At 61.7% G+C, this 24,152-nt stretch overlaps 2 protein-coding genes and 1 long non-coding RNA gene across 4 annotated transcripts; 1 reads left to right on the forward strand and 2 right to left on the reverse strand.

Annotated features, from left to right (window-relative positions):
• Positions 1 to 1,273: 1,273 nt before the first annotated feature.
• RNPEPL1 (arginyl aminopeptidase like 1) lies at positions 1,274 to 11,252 on the reverse strand. Its single transcript, XM_060151659.1, is given in 12 exon segments — positions 1,274 to 2,247; positions 2,742 to 2,884; positions 2,958 to 3,188; positions 4,124 to 4,232; positions 4,620 to 4,732; positions 5,113 to 5,226; positions 5,453 to 5,688; positions 5,868 to 5,984; positions 6,509 to 6,660; positions 7,187 to 7,327; positions 10,712 to 10,754; positions 10,756 to 11,252. Coding segments are annotated over 12 exon segments (2,169 nt in total). The 5' UTR covers positions 11,238 to 11,252; the 3' UTR covers positions 1,274 to 1,959.
• Positions 11,253 to 15,208: 3,956 nt separating this feature from the next.
• Positions 15,209 to 17,022, reverse strand: DUSP28 (dual specificity phosphatase 28). The gene is made up of 2 exons (XM_060151662.1): positions 16,523 to 17,022; positions 15,209 to 16,309 (listed from the first exon to the last, which is right to left on the reverse strand). The coding sequence occupies exons 1-2, from the start codon at positions 16,913 to 16,915 to the stop codon at positions 16,181 to 16,183; spliced, it is 522 nt and encodes a 173-aa protein (XP_060007645.1). The 5' UTR covers positions 16,916 to 17,022; the 3' UTR covers positions 15,209 to 16,180.
• Positions 16,444 to 23,260, forward strand: LOC132521965 (uncharacterized). 2 transcript variants are annotated; one of them, XR_009540999.1, is made up of 4 exons: positions 16,444 to 16,672; positions 18,123 to 18,565; positions 19,625 to 19,831; positions 22,388 to 23,260. It is a non-coding gene; the product is annotated as an uncharacterized LOC132521965 (long non-coding RNA). The 2 variants fall into 2 exon arrangements; XR_009540998.1 differs by having other exon boundaries at positions 16,451 to 16,661.
• The last annotated feature ends 892 nt before the right edge of the window (positions 23,261 to 24,152 follow it).

Here is a 24,152-nt window from a genome sequence, read left to right on the forward strand (position 1 = left end):
ACCAGGAGGCTGGGACTAAAAAGTTTGTGACTAGAGACTTGAAAATGGTCTTGGTGGAGAAGAGGCCGAGGAAGCAGTTCAGCCCCCAAAGAGGGCTTGGCCAAAGCCATGATCAGGCGTGACCAGTTAGACAGGAGAAGGGCGGACCCTTCCCAGGGCAGAGCCAAGGGCCACAGAGAACCCAGGACTGGGGAGCCTGGCCCAGGATGGGGCCCCTGGCAGGCCTCTAACACTGCTGTGGGGCGGGGGCTGCTGGTCCCCCGTGGTTCTCCCTCCGCAGGGGTGTTGTTGCTGCCGCCCTGTCCCTGTTCCCCGCGGGCGGGTGACTGGCCTTCCAGCTCGCGAGTGGCTGGGCCGAGTGGAGCCCCACCAGGCCCTGGTGCTGGGACAGCCCCCCGAGACCCTGGGCCGTAACTGGGTGGGGCCAAGTCACCTCCTGGCTGGGGCAAGGGGGTGAGGTGGAGGGGCTGCATCTTGAGTGCAGGAAGGAGAATCCGTGGGACATCTGGTGACCTGGGGGCCGGATGTGGCAGGGCCAGGGCTGCTGGCCCACCATTTGCGGTCCTCCCTCGCCCTGGCCCCTTGGGTGGGGGGGGGGGCTCTGGGACTGGGTCCGGCCAGTTGGTCAGGTGACGTGTCACTGCAGGGCCAGAGCGCGTAATGCTGGTGGGAGACCCACACCAGAGGCGTGCCACCCCGTGAGCCCAACCCCGCGGGCAACCAGGAGGACCAGGGCCCGACCGCTGCCCTTTGTCGCAGTGGCTGCATCAATCCCGGCGTCCACAGCTTGGCCATCCTTCGTGGCGATGCCCCAAGTGGAGTCCCCGACCTCACTCCCTCTTCCAGCCCCACCAGCACCTGCAGCCTCGACCGCACCTGTGCTTGCAGACATCCTTCCTTCTCCATCCCCCGAAGTCACACTCACCTCTTCCTTTACTCCAGTTTGGGATGGGGGACCACTGCTGAGAAAGGCCCGCAGCAACGGTGGTCAAGTGGCCTCCTTGCTTTGGTGTTTGGGGGTCCGGGGTGTGGGGGAGGGGCTGGGGAGGGTGGAAGGTGCCGCTGGCGCTCAGACCCCCAGGGCTGCCGGGCAGGATCGGGGGCTTCCGAGGGCAGAGCCAGGATGGTCAGGAGGGGCTGGGGGGCAGAGAAGAGCCTCAGCAGTACCCCGCCCCTCCGGCCTCTGGCCTGCGTGTCTGGCGGTGACCAGCTCAGGACCCCGCCCCCCGGCAGCTGGGCAGGTGTGAAGGAGCTGGACGAACAGGCCGGGAGGTAGTTTGCAGAGTGGAGGTTTAATGGGACAGTCACGGCGACCCTGCACAGTGGTCCCCCGGGGGGCCCGGCTCTAGGCACTGGGCTCCCCGGGCCTCTTCCGGCAGGGTGGGCCTAGAAGGAGCACCAGCGCCGCCTGCCCCTCCCTGTGTGTTATTGCTGCACTGGCCCCAGGCAGCCTCAGGACAGACTGTCCTGTCCCACTCCCCCTGGGGCCTGGGATCCCGTGTTCCCTGAGGAGCTAAGGCTTTCCGGGGGGCCCCTCCCCAGGGACATCCACCCTTTACTCGGTGTCCCTTGCTCCCCACGCGGAGGGCATGTCTGCATCCTCTGCCGGAGGCCAACCGAGGCTGCCATCCCCGGGGGTGGGGTGCGGGGGCCGCGGGCAGGAAGCACGCTGGGGGGACAGCATGGCCCGGGCCCCCGGCAGATGTAAGGCACGGTGTGGCGGTTGCCATCGACCCAGGGGCAGCGCCTGGCAGTCAGTGTTGAGACAGGAGGGTGTGGCGTGTGCTGGCCGCTCCAGGCCTGCAGTGCAAGAGGGCTGCAGGGACCAGGTCCCCGGGCCTTGGCCGGCCCCGGGGGTGCCCCCAGAGAGCCTGCAGGAGGGGTGCGTGGGCCAGGCTGGGGCACGGTCACGGTGGGCCGAGGCCCAGAAGGCACAATCGTGGTGTCGAGCAGTCAGGGCTAGGCAGACACGTTGACATCCCTGAGAGAGATGGCGCTGCCGGGGGCCTCGTCCCCGAGCAGCAGGGCTGGTGCGTCTGTGTCCGCCTCCGAGTCCGCTCCGGCCCCGCCTTGCTCCACGCTGGGCTCTGTGCCGGGGCCCAGGCCCTGGGACAGGATCTGCTGGATGGTCCGGCGCAAGTTGGGGTGCAGCCGGCCCTGCGTCTGGTAGAAGACCTCCAGGGCGAAGGACTTGAGGGCGCCGGTGCAGAGGTCCTCGTACAGCGGGATGGTGTACATGCGGGACATCTGCGGGTGGCCGCTTGTCACACCGGCCGCTCCCCGGCCCCTGCCGCCCGCGGGCCCCAGGGCTGCACTCACACTGCCGCAGCGGGGGCCCCACTGTCCTTGCCTCCACCACTGCAGGCCTCTGTAGAGGCCCCGTCTCCAGGGAGCTCGGGCTAGGGGGGCACTGCCGGGGGACAGGTCTGGGGAGTGGGGAGGCCGGGCCCCGGCAGGCCTGGGGTCCTAGGGCCTCTGAGGAGCTCAGATGCGCCGGCTGTCCACGCCCAGGGCCCAGTGGGCCCAGACCCCCACCCCGGACTCTGCTCCCGGCCTGGCCCTCGGGCATCGCCACCCCAAGGCCCGGTGGGGTCTGTGCTCTTCCCCCCACTGCCAGCCCCAACGCCACGTCTTCCCCACCCCATTCTCTGGGATGCCCAGTCTGAGTGGGTGGGGACGGGGGGGGAGGGGAGGGGGGAGGGTGGGGAAGGGGTGAGGGGGGCCCGCGCTGGTGGCTGCACCTGGCTCTCGAGGAAGCGCCGGACCCTGTGGAGGTCGGGGTAGTAGTCGTTTCGGACGACGATCTGCAGCCAGCGGATGCGGATCTCGGCGTTCATCGAGTCCAGCAGGGAGGAGTAGCACTTGGACAGGCTCATCACCACCTCTGCCGGCCACGGGCAGGTCAGGCCAGCCGGCCCCTCCCCTCCCCCCCCCACCCCGGCGGCTGCAGGACTCACCCTGGGGCAGCGGGGACCCGTCCAGGAGCCGGTCCAGGAAGAGCGCTGTCTGGAAGGTCCTCCACTTGGAGATGTCGATGGTGCTGGCGGACGCGGCCGCCTGGTCCAGGGGCTCCGCGGTCCACAGCTGGAAGAGGGCCTCCACGGGCCGGGTCAGGCTGGATCCCTGAGACAGGTCTGGCTCGGCCAGCGGGGGGCCTGTGGCATTCAGCCAGCGCTCAAACTCCAGCCCTGCAGGGAAGACACCACCCTGGGGTCCCGAGCAGGCCTGCCCGGGAGACACCAGACCCCGAGGGTGTGCCTGGGTGTGACTGTTCCGGGCCTGGGAGCCCCGAGAGCGGGGGCTGTCTGGGGACGGCCGGGGTCACCTCTAGCCCCTGCCGCTCCAAACCACTGGGGTGGCTTCGGCGAAGGGGCACACAGAGGCTCGAGCTGGTGACTGAGGGACCCCCGGCCCCTCCACGCCTCTCCTGGGTAGGAGACAACGAGGCATTGTAAACCCTTGGAGGGGAGGTGGCGGGATAGGCTCTGCCCCACGAGGGGGTAGGGGACACCACCCTGGGCAAAGGATGTTCCTGCTTTAAAACCCTGGAGCTGGGCAGCCGTGGGGGCAGGTTCTGCCCATCGCCCGCTCTCAAAAGCCCTTGGAGCACCTACCAAACCCTCCCAAACACAGGGTCCCCCTGCCCACACCTCCCAGCCACACCTCACTGCCCTATAGCAAGCCCTGGCTTCTCCCAGACGTCAGACCTTCCAGTCTCTTCTTTGGCCCCCAAGCCCTTGGACCAGGCACAGCCCCACGAGCCTCACAAGCAGGCCAGCTGCCTTCAGCTAGCTCTCAGGCAAACCTCTCTCCGTGTCGCAGATCCTGCCCCAGGCCCTTTGCACAGTTTCCGGGGACCTTTTTCTGGGACTGCTTAATCAGGTCTGCCTGGCCTAAGTACCGCCTCCATGCTGGGAAGCACACCCTCCTCTCTGCTCCTACGGTGTCCAGCCCGAGGCCCACACTGTCCAGCGAGCGTGGCTGCAGGAAGGATGGATGAACCCGAGGGAATTTCTTCCAGGCAGAGGCGTCATCTTGTGCGGTGGAGCCCACACACCCGCCGCCTCCCTGGCAGGCCGAGGGGCTCGCCGGTTGCGGACCCGCGGCAGGCGGTGGGCCTCACCTGCCCGGCAGTCCACACTCTGCTCCTTCAGCTCCGGGAAGAAGGTCAGGAAGGAGTCCAGCAGGTCCTGGGCTACCACGCTGGTGAACTTGTACTTCTCCACGTAGGCCTGCTGGGGAAGGGGCAGGGCTCGGCAGGCCTGGGGGCTGGGCACACCGTCCCCATCCCACCACCCGCGCCACAGCTGGGGCCTGCACAGCCGGAAAGGGCCACCGCACCGAGGCGTCTGTACAGAGCAGTGTGCAGGGCCCAGGGCGGCGCAGAGGCACCCACTGCTGCCACATGGGCCCTGCCAAGTGGTCAAAACCGGAGGGAGGGAGGGAGGGACGGAGAGGAGGAAGCACCCCAGGCACTGCCCGGAGAGAAGGCCACGTCCCAGCTCCGCCCACAGGCCCCCGCCTCTCCATCCTCACCACCAGGAGAGAAGGGCAGCCCTGGGAGTCGGGGCAGAGAAGCGGGGGCGTTCAGGGCCTGTCTCGGGGAGGCGGCTGCTCACTCGGAGAAAGCTGTCAAAGCGCTGGGGGTCCCCGCAGAGCTGGGACAGGTAGTACACGAAGCAGTAGCCCTTCTCGTAAGTGAACAGGTTCATCAGGTGGCTCGGATTCACCCCTGCAAGGGGAACACCGTGGCTCTGGGCGGTGCCCTGACCCTCCCATGTCCCGAGGGACGGGGGCAGGATGGCGGTCAGGTGCTGTGTGGAACGGGAAGCGCTGAGGGCCGCCGTCCCTCACATCTAGATGTCCTAGGAGTGTGGAGACGGGGCCCGCCTTACCCGGGGGGCCTCGGTGGAGACCTCGGTCCACACACCACGGTGACGGGTGCTCAGAGCCCCTGAGAGGCAGTGGCAGGCTGAGGGGCCCCTGACCTGGCCTCTGCGGGGATGCCACGGTGGGGACAGGGACGCCCGGCCAGAGTTAGCCTGGGCTGGGCAAGGAGGCCCTGCAGGATGACGTGTCCAGGGCCCGGGCAGGGCCGGTGGGAGTGGGTACCTGGCTCCAGCTTGACCTGCAGCTTGCTAACTGGGCTGTCCTCGCCGAGGAGCTTCATCTGTCTGTGCAGGGCATCCAGGCGGAAGGCTGTCTCCAGACAGGTGAAGGCAGCACCTGGACGGGGCAGGGGCGAAGCTGCTGCCCTTGCGGCTCCCTGCCCTGAGCCTTGTGGAGATGACCCCTGGCCACCCGGCTGGACACATGCACGGCAGGGGGACCGCACCCCGGGGGCCAGGCTGGGCTCCCAGCCCCTCACACAGTGCCCGGATGGCCCCGGTAGCCCAGCCTGCACAAGGCCCCGGCGGTGACCCCGCCGCCCCTGCCCCAGCCCGGGTGGTACCGTAGGTCTCGGTGGTGATGCGGCGCTGCGCGTAGGTGGCCAGGCCCTCGCTCAGCCACATCTCCTCCCATGTGGCGTTGGTGACGGCGTTGCCGAACCAGCTGTGGGCCACCTCATGGATGACGTCGATGATCAGGAACTCGTCACTCTCCAGGATGGAGGAGATGATGAAGGTGAGGCAGGGGTTCTCCATGGCCACGATGGGGAAGGAGGGGGGCAGGAAGACGATGTCATACCTGCCCAGGGTGGGGGGTGACCGTGAGAGGGCCGGGGCCCGGGCAGTGAGCGTCACTTCCTTCCCAGGAGGTCAGACAAGGCCCCCCACCATGGGCTCCCGTTGCTTCCCGGTAGGGTGGGGACTTGCCCTCTGAGCCCTCCTACAGTCAGCCAGGCTCCCAGGGGCCCCAGGACGTACCTGCCCCACAGGTAGGGCCCGTAGAGGCGCTCGGCTGCGCTCAGCCACTGCTCCACCGCGCCGGACAGCTTGCTGGTGGCCGTGGGCAGGAGGCATGGCTCAGCCCACACGCGGCTCCTGTCACAGGGGCAAGGGTGGGTGGGGGCTGGCCAGTCCCCATCCCTCTCACCCCACTAGGCCTTTCCTCTGCTTCTGGGCTCGAACACCACCTGCACCTAGTCTGGCCTGGTCCACCGCCCAGCTGCTGCCCGCCACCCTGCCTCACTCACTGCCACCACACAGGCCCTTCCCGCAGTGGGGGCCGGGCCACACGCGAGGGGCCGCTGGCTCCTCCTGTCTCTGAGTCGAGGGACCCCGCACAAGTGTGAGGCTACGTCCAGCGGCGGCCCGGCCCGGCAGGAGGACCAGCTTGCGCAGGGCGCTGGGGAGGCCGGAAGCCCAGCCTCCGGGTCTGGGGGTGCACGGGAGTGAGCGGGCTCCTCTCTCACTGACAGGGGCGGCCCCGGGGAGTGGCGACATGGCACGTGGGGTCCTCTGGCGGGTGGCTGCAGACGCGGGCCGCACACCCAGCCCACGGTAGGATCTCCCCGAGGCCTGGACTCCGGGCAGCAGCAGCTGCAGGAAGCAAGAGGCGGCCCTACCTGGGCCCGATGTCTGCCGGCTGGAGGTCCCCGGCCACGAGGGCCACGAGGTAGGCGGGCACGGGGTGCTCCATGTGGAAGCGGTAGACGCCCTCCTCCTCCACGTAGGTGCTCTGTGTGGCACTCATCAGCACCTGCACCCCCGACGGGGCCTGTGTTCGAGGAGGCCCCACCCATCAGGGCACCCCGTGTCCTCGATGGGGAGCCCCACGCCCTGTCAGGGCACCCCGTGTCCCCACTGGGAACTCCATAGCCCGGTCAGAAGCCCCACATCCATGGTAGGGAACGCCACGTCCCCGACGGGAAGCCCTGCCACCTGGATCAGGTAGCCACGTCACTGTCGGGGACCCTCTCAGCCCCATCAGGGGTCCCCCCACACTATTCGGGGAACCCCACGCTGCTGGTCTGCACACCTCTTGCCCCAGTCGGGAGTCGGGTGGGCGTAGGGGTGCTGCCACGCTCAGGCCAGGAGCCCTGGGACCCAGCGACTCCGTCTGTGCCCTCCCCTCATCAGGGTCCTATTGGCTCATCCTGGGTCCAGGACCCCGACCCTAACAGGCTGCCCCCTCCTGCACAGTGAGGAGGGTGGGCTCCTCCTAGAGCAGTGGTCCCGGTGGCAACCGGGGCCAGGCTCGGGCAGGTAAGAGTGCGGAGCGGGGCCTGCTGGTTGGCGCTGACCTTGACGACGGCCGAGTAGGTGCACTTGACGGCGGGCGTGTCGAAGCACGGGAAGAAGGAACGGTTGCAGACGGAGTGGCCCTGGGTGAAGACGAAGGGCTTGGCACTGCCGTAGGTCAGCTCTGGGTCCAGCCACCAGATCTGCAGCGGGCGGTGGGCAGGGTATCAGCCGACGGCCCCTGGGCTCTGGCCCTTGACGCCCTCCCCATCACGTGGGCTGAGGCCTCCTGGAGACCAGGGCTGCTGGCTGACGGCCCTCACTGTACCCGTGAGGCGGGGGCACCTGAGGCACACAGGGAATGGGGGGAGCCTGGGGGCCCTGCCCCACAGAGAGCAGCACGTGGGGACGCCAGAACACCCCTCCCTGCCAGCCCAGCCTTGATTCCTGAAAGCTAGGCAGAGTTTCTGGAGAGGATAAGGCCTTGGGAAGTGGGCCCCAACCCCCCTGTCCTGCTCAGGCTTCCAGGCCCAGGGCTGCTGGGGCAGCGGCTGGAGAGGGAGGGCATGAGGAAGGGCCCAGGAGGGGAAGGCCCGACTGGGCTCGTCCAGGGCCAACAGCAGCTCCTGGGCACCATCGCTTGCCCACCCTGGGCAGGCAGGGCGGCTGACACAGAGTGTGGCCTGTGCTTCGCCACCAGGGCCAGGCCTCTCTCCAGGTGGGAGGCCAGGCACTCAGGGAGTCCCCCAGCCTGTGCCCCTCACACCAGCTGCCAGAGGGAAACTGAGACGGTCAGAGCACCTGAGTCCAATTCTCACAGGCAGGCGCGAACCCGGTCTCAGCAGGGAAGGGGAGCCGGGAATGTGGACGTGTGGGGAGAGCAGTGCTTCCTGGTGACCCCCATGTGCGCCTGAGCCCAGGGCCACCCTTGGAAATGGGGCAGCCTCACAGGGAGGGATCCCCCACGGGGAGAAGGGCTCCTGGCCAGGGCCCATGGGCAGGGAGCTCAGGCTGGGCTCTCAGAGAGGACGCGTGGGACAGGAGCAGCCCGGGGGCAGGGCCGCTGGGACCACGGCCGGAGCACTGTGGACAGACCCCGCGGCGGCCACCAGCGCCCAGCCACCCACCTCCCGGGCGGGGTGGCACTGGCGGGTGCCTCGCTCATCTGCAGGATGGACGGGGACCTCCGCACAGGACCTCACACCACACACGGTGTCCTCGGGAAGGGCAGCCGTCGGGGGTGGGCGTGGGCTCAGGGCAGGAGTGGGAAGGATGCCCTTCAGGGCTTCTGCGCAAGGAAACGGCCCCTGCCTGGAAGATGCCTCCACCGCACAGTGCCGGTGGCCCGGGGAGGCCACGGGGGGCCGAGGATGGGGGTGCTCTTCGGTGCCGTGCCGCCTACCTGCTTCCACGCCTGCCAGACACTGTCGCCCTCTCAGCCAACCTCCCCCCAGATGCCAAGGCCAGGCCCCACCCCCACTAGGGAGCCCTCCCTCGCACCCTCGTGCCCACCACTGCCCCCAGCCTCCCTAGGGCCATTTCAAGACACCCCCTCTCAACTCCGGCCAAACATTCCAGGGTCTCCAGGAAGGTCAGCACGGAGCCTGGGGGAGCTCCCCCAACCCAACCGCAGTCATTCTGTGGGGCCCCAAATCTGTTCTCACGCCCCCTCTGCCGGGACGACACGATCATTGAAGCCAACTGGACTGTTCCGTGTCCCCACTTCAGTGACCGAGCGCACACAGGTTCTCCCAGGGCCATTATGGAAGGACCCTAGCCCCCTGCAAGTGACAGGTCTGAGCAAACCACAGCTGATGGTATCCACAGTTGCTTGCCACTGGGAGTTGTCCATGCTGAGACCACAGAGGTGGAGGACCCCAGACCCAGTGGGGCTCCCTACCCCACAAACCCCAGACCCCAGACCCAGGAGGGGGCTGCCTCTCCTGCAGACCCCAGATCTTAGCAGATGCCCGGGCTCGGCAGGGCTGCCTATCCAGTTCCTGCAGACCCAGCCAGACCCCTGTCAACGTTCACGGACGTCTTCAAAACTTCCTTCGGGCCGCTATGTTTCTGTCCTCTCACGGTGAGGAGCGTGCAGTGGTATCTTCCTTCTCTGCTGACCCCTAGGGCTGCCCCAGATGTTTAGAAGGCCTGTCTGGGGAGCCTGTTCAAAAATGCAGACTCCTGGGCCCTGCCACAGAGCTTCCTGGGGCTGGGACCCAGGAATCTGCATTTAATGAGACACCCCCACAGTGCTTCTGCAGGTAGCCCTTGGCTCATGCTGGGGACAGGCCCCCACGGTCGGGCTGCTGGGGATACAGTCAGGCCAGCAAGGGTGGCCTGTTATGGGCCCTAGTCCCACCACTCTGCCAGTCTTGGGTGGACCAGACACATGAGCTCCAAGTTCACAGATCAAGGTCCGGGAGGATCATACCCCTTTGTTCTCGCGGCTGTGGTGGGAGGCATACGTGCCGCTGTCTGAGATCCAGGCTACCCCAGCAGGTGCCAACCCAGCAGGCCAGGGGCCAGGCCAGCACACCCACGGAAGCTCACAAAGGAGGTGAGGTGGCAGCTGAGGGCTCCTGGGAATCATGCAGGAAGCCCATAGGTGTGTGTCTGCTCTAGGCTCTTCCTGTCCAGATGTCACCTTGATGGCTCCTGACCTGGTGCCTCTGTGCCACCTGTGCTTCGCCGTATCCATTTACATGCCGTGGGCGCTGACACATGGAAACTTCCGGGGCCTCCCAGAGCTACGTGTATGCTGTGTGTGTGTGTTTGGAGGGAGAGCAGTGTCACAAGTGTGCTGTCCACGTGGAGACCCAGGAACCCCCATGCTTCCAGAACGGAAGGCCCTGCTCCATCCTGAAAGCCCTCCTATGGGGGAGGGGTGCTGCAGCACCAGCACCCAGCCTGGGCCACGCAGCCTTCCTGCTGAGCCCCTGGGGCGGCAGATGCTCCACGTCCAAAGCCCTACAGAGCCTACGTGTGTCTGTGTTGGGGACACAGGGCAACCCTGCCGCCGCACCCGCCAGTCCCCACGGGGCCTGAAGCATTAGAGCCAACCCGGGCCTCTCCGCCTCCCACTCCGGCAGGTCCGTCCCTCTTGCCACTTCCAGGGAACAGTCCTCTGAAGGCCAGGTCACACGGAGGCCCTTCCACATCTGACACTGCCTGGCCTGCTTCTCAGTGCCAGGCTCCCTCAGATGTATGGCTTGGCGTGTGCTCACCAGAAGCTGTCCCTGTCCCCAGGCAGGGACAACCCCTGCACACCTGAAAGGAGAGGCTTCCCGTGGTGGCATGCTGTCCCCTGTCCCCACGGTCCAGGGCCAGCACCCAGGCTCTCGCTCGGTCCAAGGTTCCTAAGGGCTCCCCGGGCACCAGCTGGGAAGCACTGCAGGCACCTGGCCAGGACTCCGGAGCCAGGTGGGGAAGTGCCAGGCCGGCCCCATCTCTCCGCAGGTGCCTCAGGCGCAGAGCCCACATTAACGCCCCCCTAGCCTGGCGGCAGCGCGGGGAGACACCGCCTGGAAACGACCCGGCGACCAGCCCACCGCCCCAGCGCCCACCCGGCGGGGGGGGGGACTCACGGCGGGGGCGTCGGTCGAGGTGTAGCGCAGGATGACCTGGAAGCTGGTGCGCCTGCAGTTCAGGCGGCAGCGTGACGGTGAGCGAGGAGCCGTAGTCCGTGAAAGGGTCCACCCTGAAGGCCAGCGGGCAGCATGCGGGCTCCGCGCCGGGCGCCTCGGGGAAGGCGGGCAGCGGGGGCGGCGGCGCGGGACTCGGCCCGGGTGCAGCGAAGGCGAAGGCGCAGGGTGGCTCGCCGGCGGCGGCGGGAGCGCGGCGGAAGGCGGCCGAATGCAGGCGCAGGGCCGGGTGCGCGTCGAGCACGAGCGCGCGGGGCGCGGGGCGCCGCGCGCACAGCTCGAGCACCAGGCAGCCGGCCAGCTCGCGCGCCTCGGGCCGCAGCTCCAGGCCCAGCTGCAGGTGGCGGAGGCGGAAGAGCTGCGCGCTGGAGGCCGAGGCCACGTCCAGGGCGGGCGGCGGCTCGGGCGGCGGACGCGCGGGCGCGGCCTCGGCGCCGGGCGCTTTGCGGCAGCAGCACTGCGCCGCCATGGCCGCCGCGCTAGGTGAAATCCATGGGCGGCGGCCGCGCCGGGCCGCGGGGAGCGGGTGAGCGGCGGCGGCGGCGGCGGCGGCGGCGGGGCGAGGGCACAACAGGAAGTCGCGCCGGGAGCCGCCCGGCCCGACCCCGCGCCGTGCGCCGCCCCGCTCGGGCTCCGCTCGGCCGCCGCCGCCGGGGGCGCTGTGCGCGGGGAGACCGGGGAGCCGGGGGCGCAGTGAGCGGGGGCGCTGTGAACCGGGAGACCGAGTAGCCGAGAGCGGGGCTAGGACCGCGAGCCCGGGGCGCTGTGCGGGGCGGGGGGACAGCGGAACCGGGGGCGCTGTGTTGGGGCCGGGGACGCTGTGCCAGGGATGAGGCCGAGAGCCGGGTGCGGTGCATGGGGCTGCGGCTGCCGTGTGCAGGTGGCCGGGGCACTGTGCTGGGGGGTGGGGAAAGCGGGAGCCGGGGGTGAGGGGCGGGACGCTGTGTGCTCGGGGTCCGGGGCGCGCCGGGCGGAGGAGTGGCCCTGCGGTCTCCCCACCCCTTTGCGCTTCCTACCCGGCTCGCGTCTGGGAGACCCCGGGAGTCAGGATGCCCGATCCCTCAGCGATGCTGCGGGCCAGGTTCCTGGGGCAGCGACTGCTGGGACACCTGGGTCAGGGAAGCTGGGAAGTGTGGCGTCTGGAACTCAGTGTTATTCGTCCATTCGGGAACCTCTGGTCCCGGGGAATGATGGAATGATGGAATAATTTCCATACACCCGACCCACTCCCCTGTGAGACCAGTGGTCTGTGTTACGTGCCATATGGTTACATGGCGGTGCTCAAGAATCTTAAGGCTGTGCTGTCAGATTATTGTAGCTATTTAGATTTAAATTAAATTAGAAGTTCAGTGTCTCAGTTGCACTAGCCGTATTTCAAGGTCTCCGTGTGTGTTTGGAGGATAGTGTCTGGCTAGTGGTAGCCATCCTCGACAGAGCAGATATCCCATCATTGTAGAAAGTTGTGCTGGACAGTGCTGCCTTAAGGCCTGTTGGGGCCCTGGAGGAAGATTGTATAGGTGAGTGCTGGGCAGTAACAGGACCTGGCCTGCCTGTCCCCATTCCACCTCTCCCAGGCCTGTCCAGAGACTTAGGCCCAGAGGGGATGCCTGCAGACCAGCGAGGGTGCTCAAAGAGCTAGCATCAGGGGGATCTCGAAGCCATGGAACCAGAGGGGCCACCAAGATGTTGCTGTCATCATCGCGTAAGAAGTCAGACCCTTTGGGAGAAGGGGCTTTTTGGCCTGGAATCCCACCCACCTCTCTCCCCTGATCAGTCTCCCTGTGGCAAAGTTGGGGCCTGACTCACAATGCACTTGACCTCGATGGCGTCCCCGAGTAGCGTTTGATCCTTCTGGGTTCAGTATCCCAATCTGTCACCCATGTGATCCTGCCTGCCCTCCTCCCCGGGTGGGGGGCTGGGTGGGAAGGACGGCTGAGTGGGAGGACACATGTTCACTGATTCAGAGCACCTGCACTGAGGCATCTCTTCAGTTTTTCCTATGTGCCATCTTAGCTGGGGGGACACAATCTCCTTGTCGGGGCCCCACCCCAAACTCGCCAGTCACCTGGAGGAGGGGTTTCAGTCCTGCGTCCGAGACTCAAGAGGGAAGAGAACTGGGGTCTGATCAGTCCTCGAGGCCTTCGGGTGGCCCAGCGCCTGCCCAGGTGCCAAGGGCAGAGTGCTTTAGATGGTACTCCCAGTTTGACCAGCCTTTTGGAGCCACCCACCCCCCACCAGGCCGGTGGGGCTGGAGTCAGAAGACCTTCAAGAGGGCTGTGTGTGGGCACCCACACTAGCCTGCCCTAGGGACCCGCAGGCAGGTCTACCAGCCACCTGCACACTCAGGGTAAGTTAACATCAGGGGGCTTCTCGCCCTCCTGGTCCCCTGGACTTGGGTGAGCAGGGATTGGGTCTCATCCCTTCTCTCCTGGGCACCTCCCAGCGGCCAGTTCTGCACACGGAAGCGGTGGAATGGGGCAGTCCTGCAGGTCCAGAGGAGCTATTACCACTTCTGCCCACCCACCCCCAGCGGGGGCGGTGCCTTCCACCCCACATTTTTTTTTTTTTTTTGCGGCACGCGGGCCTCTCACTGCTGTGGCCTCTCCCGTTGTGGAGCACAGGCTCCGGACGCGCAGGCCCAGCAGCCATGGCTCACGGGCCCAGCCGCTCCGCGGCATGTGGGATCCTCCCGGACCGGGGCACGAACCCGTGTCCCCTGCATCGGCAGGCGGACTCCCAACCACTGCGCCACCAGGGAAGCCCCACCCCACATTTTTGTAAGGAACCAACACAAGCCAGTCTTACGGGAGCAAACAGACCTGTTCTATGGTATTAAAGGCAGCCCACCAAGGCACTGTGCGGGCCACAGGGGTCGTCTCCACTCTCCACCCTGTCCCTGTCCTGCAGAGGACAGCGCCTTCAGTGCTGGGGGGCGGGGCACTGCCTGCTGACAAAGGGCCAGGGTGGCTGCAGCGTAGTCCTCCTGTCACCCCACCCCAAACCACTTAGGGGAGAGGAACCTGAAAGCTGGGACTGCTAGAGGCTGGGGCTTCTCCCATAGGAATTTTCATACACCAGCCTTTTGATGATCAAATGCTGGCTGGCTTGGGTGGGCTGATGCAGCTGACACTCCGCCTGCACCCCAGCTCTCCCCTGATGCACGTGGACTAGGTACCCCTATTCAAGTGCGCCGGCACTGGGAGGGGAGTGGGTCCCTGGCCTCACTTGCCAGCAGGTGGACACGGAGGCAGGAGGGCTTCCAGGAAGCCTGTGGTGTTCAGCTGGGGGCTGTGTTGTCCCTGGGTCAGAGGTCCTAGGGATACCTGGGCCTCTGGTGGCAGCCGAAGCTGGATGGTTCTCAGAATGGAGCTGGTGGGACAAAAGGCTGATGGGACCCACAGATGTCCTTCAGCCTGGCCCGGGCTCTGACATCCTGGCAGCCCTGTCACCCAGGACCAGGTCAGCAGGTGAGGGGGTGTACCAGCAAGGATGTCATGAGCACACGGGGTAGAAACGTGGGCTCAGGTCCTGGCTCCTGACCTCCTAGCTGGGCAAACCGCTCAGCTCACCTGAGGTTACAGACGGAGCCACCGGAGCCTCACCTGCCACGTGGAGGCAACAGCAGGAGCTTGTTTATGGGGTTGATGAAAAGTGACACGAGCTATGAGGGGCTTGTGGCGAGTAAGTGGCAGCTGGCAAGCTTCCAAAGCTGTGTGAAAGTCGGGTGAGCCACGGAGAGCTGCATTTGGGTTATGACGAGGGCTGTGGCTCTTGGACGTGGGGGCTGCTGACTGGTGACATCGCACCGGGCTGGGTGCTGACCTGCAGGGTGTGGTGTGTGCTCTGAGCCAGGGACCGTCACAGCTGGAAGCCCAGATGTGCAAGAGGGTTGGGAGGAGGAAGACCCTTTCCCAACCGCCCCAGTGCGTCACTCGCAGAATGTGAGCTTCCCATCCCCACAGCTTTGGGCTCTGCTGGGTCAGAGGCCTTCATCTGCAGGTAGGATGCTTCCATGTGGGGACACAGCTGGACAGGAGGCTGAGACACCACTTCACCATCTGGGCTCCACAAGCCTCAAATCGGGAGTTGCTCTGCTGGGTGAGGTGACTGATCGCACCATGCAGCTTGCAGGATCTTAGTTCCCTGACCAGGGAGTCTACCTGGGTCCCAGGAGTGAAGGCACCGACTCCTAACCACTGGACCGCCAGGGAATTCCCTGATCCTGACTTTCAAGGGGCAGCAGGGCTTTGGTGCTGCTCAGGGGGGCCAGGAGGAGTATGCTGGAACTCAGGGCATTCTCCTGATGCCACCCACTACTCCTTGGTTGTATTGCAGAGGTCACAGAGGCCAGAGCGCCAGTGCAGGCAGGACCACTCAGGGCTCATCAGACACCTGACTAGGAAAGACCAGGACCTGAGGCATTGGCTGAGGGTCAAGGAAAATGATAAACGTCAACTACAGGATTTTATTCATAACCTTGTTATGTATATATTTGTATATTAACCAGGAATTATGTTATCTGTAACTCATATGTGTTACCCAATTTTTCCTTTACTCTTTCCCCACTATCTTATTTAAGAAGTGTTGGTGATTAGTCTTCTAGTATAGTCTTTAGGCTGTAGTGTGTCCAGGCGGGGTGCCTCTGAACCAGAAGAGGAACCAACAGGCTCAGAGACATGGGTGGTCATTGCATTGTTGACATGACCTTGGCTGCAGGATGTTAGGCTGGGACTCATTGCTGTTGCTGAAACTGGGAGGCCAGTAAGGTAGGAGGTGGGTACGGACACTGAGACCCCCAAGGGTGCCCACATTGGGTGGTCTGTCACACAGCCTCGAGCCCTCACTACGTGTCACAGCAGCTACAAGTCTGGAAACTGGGCCCGCACCACCTGAATCGCATGTTGCGTTTTGTGATGGGGCCAGTGTGAGGTTTGGGAAAGCCACTGTGGCTTGAGCAGGTGGCAGGCATGAGGTTCTGCCAGCAGCCCCCCAGAAGCCCCCCACATCAGAGTGGCAGGCAGCCAGGAACAGGGTGGCGGGTCTCCATGACTCCTGTACTTCCCCATCTCCTGACCTTGGCTCCCTGGCCTCCATCTCTCTGTAGTAAATGTGTTTCTGGCTAGAATTCCTCAAGTGGTTTTGATGTTCCTGACCAAGCTCTGTCTAATAAACCTGCTGACGAGGGGCGGTACGGTTCTCAGTTCTCTCCTCGGCGGACACACCCCAGCCCTACCGTCAAGGCGGGACAGAGACCTTCAGGAAGTTGCAGAAAATAAAAAATCCGTGGGACGTGAGGCAGGAGAGGACAGACCACCCCCCAGTCAGTGCACGAACTACCTCTTCCCACCCCGAGGCTGCAGGAAACTCCAAGCGCCCCGCTTTGGGGTTGGGCCGTCCTCAAGGGCTGACCCATTAGGGCTCAGTCGGGCCCGAGGGCTCCCCGGGCAGGCGGGACCACGACTGCAGGGCCTCCTCGTACTTCTGGAGCTGGGACCAGAAGCCCGGGTTGGGCTCGGCCACCGGGCGGGCGCTCTTCACAGTCTGCAAACGAGAGGCTTTGGCTAGACACCGCGCAGCGTCGGCTGCAAGCTCCGCAGGCATTCCCAACGCCCGGAGGCCCCGCCCCAACGAGCGGGCCCTCCTCGAAGCCCCGCCCCCACGGGCGGGCCCCCGCCCCTGCCTAGAGCCTCGCCCCTCCCAGAAGGCCCCGCCTCTTCCCGCCGGAAGCCCCGCCACGAGAAAGTCCCGCCCTACCTGGAAGGCCCGCTCCCGCGTGAGGCCGCGATGACGCATGAGGTAGGCGGTGCAGACGGCGGCCGAGCGGCTGCGGCCGTTCTTGCAGTAGACGAGGCAGACACCACCGGCGCGTACCGCGGCCTCCATGGCGGCACAGGTAGGCTCCAGGTGCGCCAGCAGGTCCTCAGCCGGGTCGTCGAATACGGGCACGCGCAGCTCGGTCACGCCGGGCGCGCGGGGGCCGGGCTGCTGGCGCGAAACGTTGACGCATAGGGTGACGCCCGCGCGCTCCAGCAGCTCCGGGGCGGCCGCGGCCTTCGCGCTCCCGAGGAAGAGCGAGGGGGCGACGCGCACGAACGGCGGCGGGGCGGCCTTGGTGGCCCCGCGGCGTCCGGCTTGCTCCGCGTCCATGACCGGCTCTCGGGCCCCCAGCACGGGTGTCTATTTTGGGCCGTCGGGAGGCCGGCCGGGCGCCCCCGGGTCCTAGAGGCCCCCGGGGTGGGCCCTGTAGTGGTTGTGCACGAGCGGGCACGCCCGCAAAGCCCTGGCCGCTTCCTCATTGGTCAGGTCTAAACGGGAGAGGCCTCCTCTGATTGGCTGAGGCTGGGGGTTGCGGCCGTTGGCTGGCCTGGTGGCCATCGGAAGAGTCTGATTGGCCGCAGTGAGGTGGGCGGGTTCGGGTTGCTGGGAGGAATGGGCCTCCCCTCGCTGGATACCAGAGCCCCGCAGGTTGTAAGCCGGGGGATCTGAGTAGCTGGTGCCTGTCCCTGCGAACGTGGAGGTTTCCAGCTGGGCGGGGCTCGGGGAGGTGCGCTTCTCAAGCTGTGGCTGGTGTGCAGAGGAGCAGGCGACCCTGTCACAGATTCTCATCTGGGCACTGACCAGTATCCGCCACATCGTTTTGTAGGTAGGCCCCTTAATAACTGATTCTCTTATAACCGCATCGCCAGGTGAGGTGCCCTTTAGTATAGCTTTATGTACATTCCTTTTTGTTATTTGTTTGCTAATAAATCACTCTGTGTAATTTCTGCATTTTATTTTCCCTTTTATTGTAAAACATGGTTCATATAAAATAAAGCTACTTATTGTTAGCTTTTCATCATTTTTTCACAGACCAATTTTTTTTTATTTTTCTCTATTATTTTTTTTGCATTACTACTGTAATTTTAAAGAATTAATACCATTTAATTACACAGTTGCCATGTAAGAAGCCCTCTTCACTAGATTTTTCTGAGGTCCAGTGTCTTTCAGGGGCTGGTTTCAGTGAAAAGTTAACTGTCTTCCAGTCCTGCATGCATCTAGTTATTGCCATTTCAATTCTATTCTGATAATATGAAAACATTTTTTCTGCTTCATCTGCATCATTTATTTAAGATTTGCAATCCGTTCTATCAGAAATTATTCTCCAGTACACCCATGCCCCCCCCCACACACAGAGTACTCAGTAAACCTGACAAAATGAACCTATACAGTCTCTCTGGGTGACCTTGATTCTCTCCATTCTAGCCAAAGCCACCAAGCATTGGTAACTGTCAGATCTTTTTTGCTACCTGGGGTTCTCCCTTGAGCTAAAGATTCAAACGTTGGTGTGTAACCAGGTCTTCACTGGTCTTCACAGGTCCAGACATCACCTACGTAGAGGCCTTCTCGGCATCCATTTCCTTCTTCTGTGGCCTAAGGAAGGATTCTGACTTTCCTGGGATGGGATTCCCATTTTTCCCAGAGTTCACGGGAGCCATCCAAGTAGGTGGAGATTCCCTGTCCCCCAGCTCCAGAATCGGGCTTCTGATTACGTCCAGTCAGTGACGCCTGTACCCCCATGACTGCTTCGGGAAAGGGCTTGGGCTGCCATGTGAACCAGAGAGGAGAGAGGGGCTTGGAAACCTCTGTCCTCTCCTTATGAGCACAAAGGGAAGCCAGCCTTGGTTGAGCACAGCTGAAGAAACGGTCCTCGAAGATATTGCTGGGCCACTGGATCAAACCAAACCTGAAGAGCCTCCAGCTTCTGGACTGTTTGGTTTCCTGAGCCATCCAATCACCCTTTGCTGTTGGATATTTGAGGTGGATTTTCTGTTCCAAGGCCTCTTAACTGATAACCTCACACTCCTTCACCCCATTGAGTTAATGAATCGGTAACGAGTCATCCTGCGTATCTCAGGTCCATTCTGTCCACCTTGATGCTGTGTTTACTTTGGGCCACCCTCTTCTGGGCTTGGCACCAGCCTCCTGAGGGGGGCCTCCCAGCCTTCCTCACTGGAGCCGGAATCCGCTTTTGAAAGCAGTGCTTTTCTGAATGTCGGTCCTGACTCGGCAAGTTGTGATCTGTTAGTGGGTTGTGAAATCAGTTTTGTGGGTTATGACCTATATTTTATTTTTAGTAAAATGGTATAGAAAAGAACAGACTACATGAAAATATTAGAGTGCGTGCATGTAGCAGAGTGAGTTTTTCCTCATTTTTTGAGTTAGTTTGTACTGGCTCATGATATGAAATGGGGTATTACAATGGGTCCCAGGCAAAAAGTCTTGAAACCTCTCAGAGCACACATCTGACTGCACCGCCCTCCTGTTTAAAAATGTCTTGCTGCTTCTGTTTTTAACCTGGCGTTCAAGGCTCCTCCTGCTTTGTCCTGTCCATCATCCTTTCTCTCTGTTCCCTTGTCACCTACAAATTGGCACTGACCATCTACCTCTACAAGGATTAAATTATGAGCCAATGCAGCTGCTGATCTTCAACACCTCCTGACAGGAATTCAGGGCAGAGATCAGGAATGTGGCGCTCCGTACTCTAGGAAAAACTGGCAGAACAGTTCTTCAGATGGTTAGATATTTTCAGGAGAAGATTTTATGAGCCCACTTCTTGATTCTCCTCTTATGTAGAAAGGCACTAAAATCCCTCATGGTGACGTCTGCTCCTCGTGACGAGCAGAAACCTGCAAAAAATATGTGCTTGATTGCATGTCCTCCCCCTTCACCAGAGTCACGTCTGTACTGACCTCCCGCTACCTGTTCAGAGCAGTTTCTCCGAGCTATCTGACATGCTGCCTCCTCGGGTATTGTCCTCATTTTGCCCCCCAAGAAACTTAACTCGTAATTCTCAGGTTGTGCTTTTTCTTTTTTCAGTCGACACCACCTGCCCACCACACCATGGCCCAGTGGTTTTCAAAGCGTGGTGGGAACTTGGTAGCAATGCAAGTAGGAGTCCACCTACTCAGGACCTGCTGAAGCGGAAACCCTGGGAGTGAGACACAGGAAGCTGTGTGTTACCATGCCCTCCGTGTGATTCTGATAAAAGATAAAAACCTAACCATCATTTAGTTGATCTAAAAAGTAAGCAAGGTTTTTACCCACTTCCTTAAACATTGTATTTTGACCTACTGCCTGTCATGTATATCCACTTACTTTCCTCTGATGAGTCATGATCACACATATACATCTGCTCACTTTTTCCTGTGGGTCAGCTGAGGCGATACTCATAGTGGCCCTCAGTGCCGGGCCATGACTTCCAGTTTCCCTTGCTTTCCTTCATGTGAACTTAAAAGCACTTGAGAAGCAATCAGCCAGTAGAGTCCTTTTAGAATTTTTTAAAATATTCTTTTACTCACAAATCTTTTACAGTGTCTCACATGTATCTAATTTGATCGCAGTTTTTGGGGTTTTTTTTTTGTGGTACGCGGGCCTCTCACTGTTGCGGCCTCTCCCATTGCAGAGCACAGGCTCCGGACGCGCAGGCCCAGCAGCCATGGCTCACGGGCCCAGCCACTCCGCAGCACACGGGATCCTCCCGGACCGGGGCACGAACCCGCGTCCCCTGCATCGGCAGGTGGACTCTCAACCATTGCGCCACCAGGGAAGCCCTGATTACAATTTATAAGTGGCTTTTGTTGACTTTTCAAAGCCTTCAACTGAATTTTAATAGAAATGCCACTCTTCTTCCCCATGCACAAGTCAGCAGCCATATTTCACTAAATTTCATAACTATAATCGCAGGGTCAGATTTGCTAACACCATCACCGGTCATTTGAACAGCTAACTTGCTGAAAGCCAGTCGTCCTAAAGGTCAGTTTGCTGAACTACTAATTTGCTGATTTTTACCAAGTTTATTCACCAAAAACTTTAAAAACTAATAGTCTTGAATATTGTCGATGAATATTAATATATTTTTCCTATGAAAACATTCTCTTGGAATATATTGTTCAGCATCATTGTAGGACTTGTATCAATTTGTGGAAATAGGGTTTTTTAATCTTTGTATGCCTGGTTTTTAAAAATACCAGTGCATATATTCTTATGAACATAAGCAGAATTTCAGCATTTCATATTGCATTTTTTTCCAGTTTATAGAATTTTCCAGAACACCTTTTTTGGGCCACATGTTAGTATTTAGAATTGTTTTGCCAGCCTCAGGAAGTTGTCAGATTTGCTGAAACAAATAGTTTTAGCTGCTGTTAAGTCAGTCTTTTATTCTGGGTGATATGTGAGTTTCCTAGAGTCAACGTAACAAAGCATTACAACAAACCCATAGGCTGAAAACAATGGAAGTGTATTCTGCCCTCTGTGTGTGTGTCTCCAAATCTCCCTCTCCCTCTAGGACACTAGTTATTTGGTTTGGGGCACACCCGAATCCAGTCTGACCTCTTCACTTGATCGCATCTGTAAAGACACTTTCTGTATAAGGTCATTCCCAGGGGTTAGGACTTCAACTTATCTTTTTTTTGGGGGGGCGGGGTGGGCACTGCTCAACTCAGCAGGTGGGATGGTTTAACAGGCAGTTTTAGTTGACTGCTTTTCTTTCTCTTCACAAACAAATTTTAAAGACGGCACGGTTTGTCTCTGCTTAGCTTCGCAAGCTGCAGTTGGAGCAAAGCAAAGACGGGACCTGAGGGGAAAGGATAAGAGGTAGAGAGGGGACCTAGGAACCAAGGTGGTACTGGGGGGCTGAGAGGGGAGCAAGGGAGAAGAAAGAGGTGAATTGGGAGACAGATCGCAGGGTGGAGGAAGTGCCCCTGGAACCCTGGGATCCTGGCACAGCTGCCGCCTTCCCACCACTCCAGCTCGTGGGGGAGGGCCTGGTCGTCAGGTGTTCTTATCCCTTTCCCCTGTTCCAAGGGGCAGTCTGTGTCGAGAACCCCAATCCCTGTGCCTCCAGAGAGCCCCTCCTCGCTCTCTCTCCAGGAAGCCACAACTGCTTTGGTGGCAGAAAGGCCTCATGCTCTTTCCCACCCTTGTGTTTTTGCACGTGCTAGTCCAGTTCCCTGAAATGCACTCTCTTCTGTTGAGAGAGCTCCTACTCATCCTCTGAAACCCCACTTAGGACTCTTCTCCCATAAAGGTTTCCCCAGTGACCCCTTGGTCCAGACAGCTAACCCTTCTCTCCCAGTGACCCTTGGCACCTCCCTCGTCTTTTTCCCCAACCAAGCCATGAGCTCCTGCTCTGTGCCTTCCACAAACACTAACTGAACGGAAACGACCGGCTTTGGAGTCAGGCAGGGCTTGATCAAGTATTGGCCCTACCGCGTGCTAGCACGTGACCGTGGACAAGTTAATTTACTCCCTTGTGCCTCAGTGTCCTCAGGTCTCACGTGGGGCCTCTGCGCTCTTCCTGGGGGGCGTTGGGAGCTTTTAGCGCTATCTCCCCCGGGGAGGCTGACCTGCCGTCCTCTGCTTGACCACGAGATGGGTGTCCGAGGTGGAGACCGCCGGCCCAGGCTCAGCAAGCCGGTGTGAGCGTCTCCGCGGGGCACCGGGTGCCCTGGTGGGACAGCTATGCAATCAGTTTCGGGGGTTGCTGGTTGAGATAAGATGGTGTGTGGATCTCGGTACCCAGTGGCCCTAAGACCTTCAGCCAGCGTTGGTCTCCCCTCCCCCTGCTCTTCATCTTCCTAGATTCATCCCGGAGGCCCCAGAGGGGGAAGAGGAGGAGCCCGAGGGTCCCCTTAGGGAGCAGGACCTGAAGGAGGCCTGCATCGAGCTCACCCAGGGTGTGCAGGAGTGGCAGGACGGCTGCGTCTACCGAGGAGAGTTCAGCAGGACGTGAAGCTGGGATGCGGAGCATTCTCTCGGCCCACGGGCGAGGCAAGTCGTTCCTGGTGCTCTCCCCTCTCCGGCCCCGGTTCAGCCAGCCACGGCCTGTCCCTCTCCTCGGAGAGGCACGTGCTGTGAGCTCGTAGACCCACCGATGGGAAGGATGCTAGGCAAACGTCCTTCCTATTTGAGAAACCCAGAGAGACTTCTGAGATCACGTCCGAGGTTCACCTGGGTGTCCACAGGCTGCAGCTCGGGAAACTGTGACTTCAGAAGATAAATTCTTATTCTAGGCAAATATTTTAAAATTGCGAATTACTGTCGTGAGTTGTATATTTGTATTGATGAAATTGCCTTGTATTTAAGCTCAAATAGAAAAAGTGGATCTTCCTAAAAGTGAAAGTGCACTTTTGCGCCCCTGCAGCAGGCGGTGTCAGGACCTCAGTGGGGACTCTGAGGGGCCCGTGGCAGGAGCTGTTGGCGCCACCTGGCGTCCCCGCGAGGGTGGAGCAGCTGTGCGTCTGGCGAACCTGGGGGTATGCTGTGGCCTGGGGGCTTAGTGCGCCTCCCCCAGGGGGAAGCTGGCTTCTGAAGGCTTTCCAACAATGTGTTGCATCCCTGCCAGCTGCAGGTGCGCTGGTGGAGGATTCTGCCCTGCTTGCAGGGTTGTGTGACTCAGTGGAGACTTAAGTGCATCTTTTGCTTGCAGATAATAAACACCATCTGGAGGCACTGTAGGGGTGTGTGCGTTTGGGGGGTTGGAAAAGCATCAGAGGGCAGGACACCTGGCGCTGAAGCTCTTCTGGGAAGCAGGCGCTGGCTGGCACAACCTCCTAGGGGCTGTGTAGGGTTCCGGCTCTGCCCCTCTCTCTTCCAGGCTTGGTTCTGCCTGTGGGGCCCCGGTTCACCTGGTTTTGGCGCCCAAGGCTGGGGGACCTCGCCCAGTCCCTCACCTCCTGCACTTAGTCTCCCGAGTCCAGGGGAGAGCGGGGCAGGGAGGCGAGCGGGGGTCTTGGGATGGAGCCTGGGGAGCGGTGGGGGCAGGGAGGGGACAGCAGGAGCAGCGGCAGGCAGAGGCGGAGCTTCTGGGCCCCCAGCCCAGTCCCCCTGGAGTGCGCCCCCAGCACGGAGGAGCCTCCAGACCTCACGTGAGGACAGAGGCCGCGACCCGAGCCCGTGCTGAGCTTCTGCCAAAGAATGCACGGCATCGTGACCCCGATGACCAAGCGCTGATTTTTGTTCAGCATCTGTTTCTTTAGTCCTTGGCTACTTCCTCTTTTACCCAACACTGTGGTGTCCAGTGGTCAGACAGCCTGTGTTCCCAGCCGTGGTAGGTTGGGGCCCACTGACCGGTGCTCCTGGCCCCAGGTCCTCGCCGTGCAGGGGGACCACAGCAGGTGGAGCCTCGGCTTTGTCACTGCCTGGGGGGACGTCTGGGTCCACTGAGCAGGTGCTCCTGCAGCCATGGCGGCTCCTGAACCAGAGAGGCCAGGAGGACGAGAGGGCGTGCAGGCCGAGAGCAGCGGCTTTAAACGTGTCAGCTGTCTTTGCGTAACGGGCCCAAGCGCATCAGTCCGGCTGGTCAGATGAGGCTCCGGCACCGTGTGGAGGAAGGATGGAGAGGTTC

Source organism: Lagenorhynchus albirostris, chromosome 6 (assembly GCF_949774975.1).
Source record: "Lagenorhynchus albirostris chromosome 6, mLagAlb1.1, whole genome shotgun sequence".
In the NCBI taxonomy this organism is placed as follows: Eukaryota; Metazoa; Chordata; class Mammalia; order Artiodactyla; family Delphinidae; genus Lagenorhynchus; species Lagenorhynchus albirostris.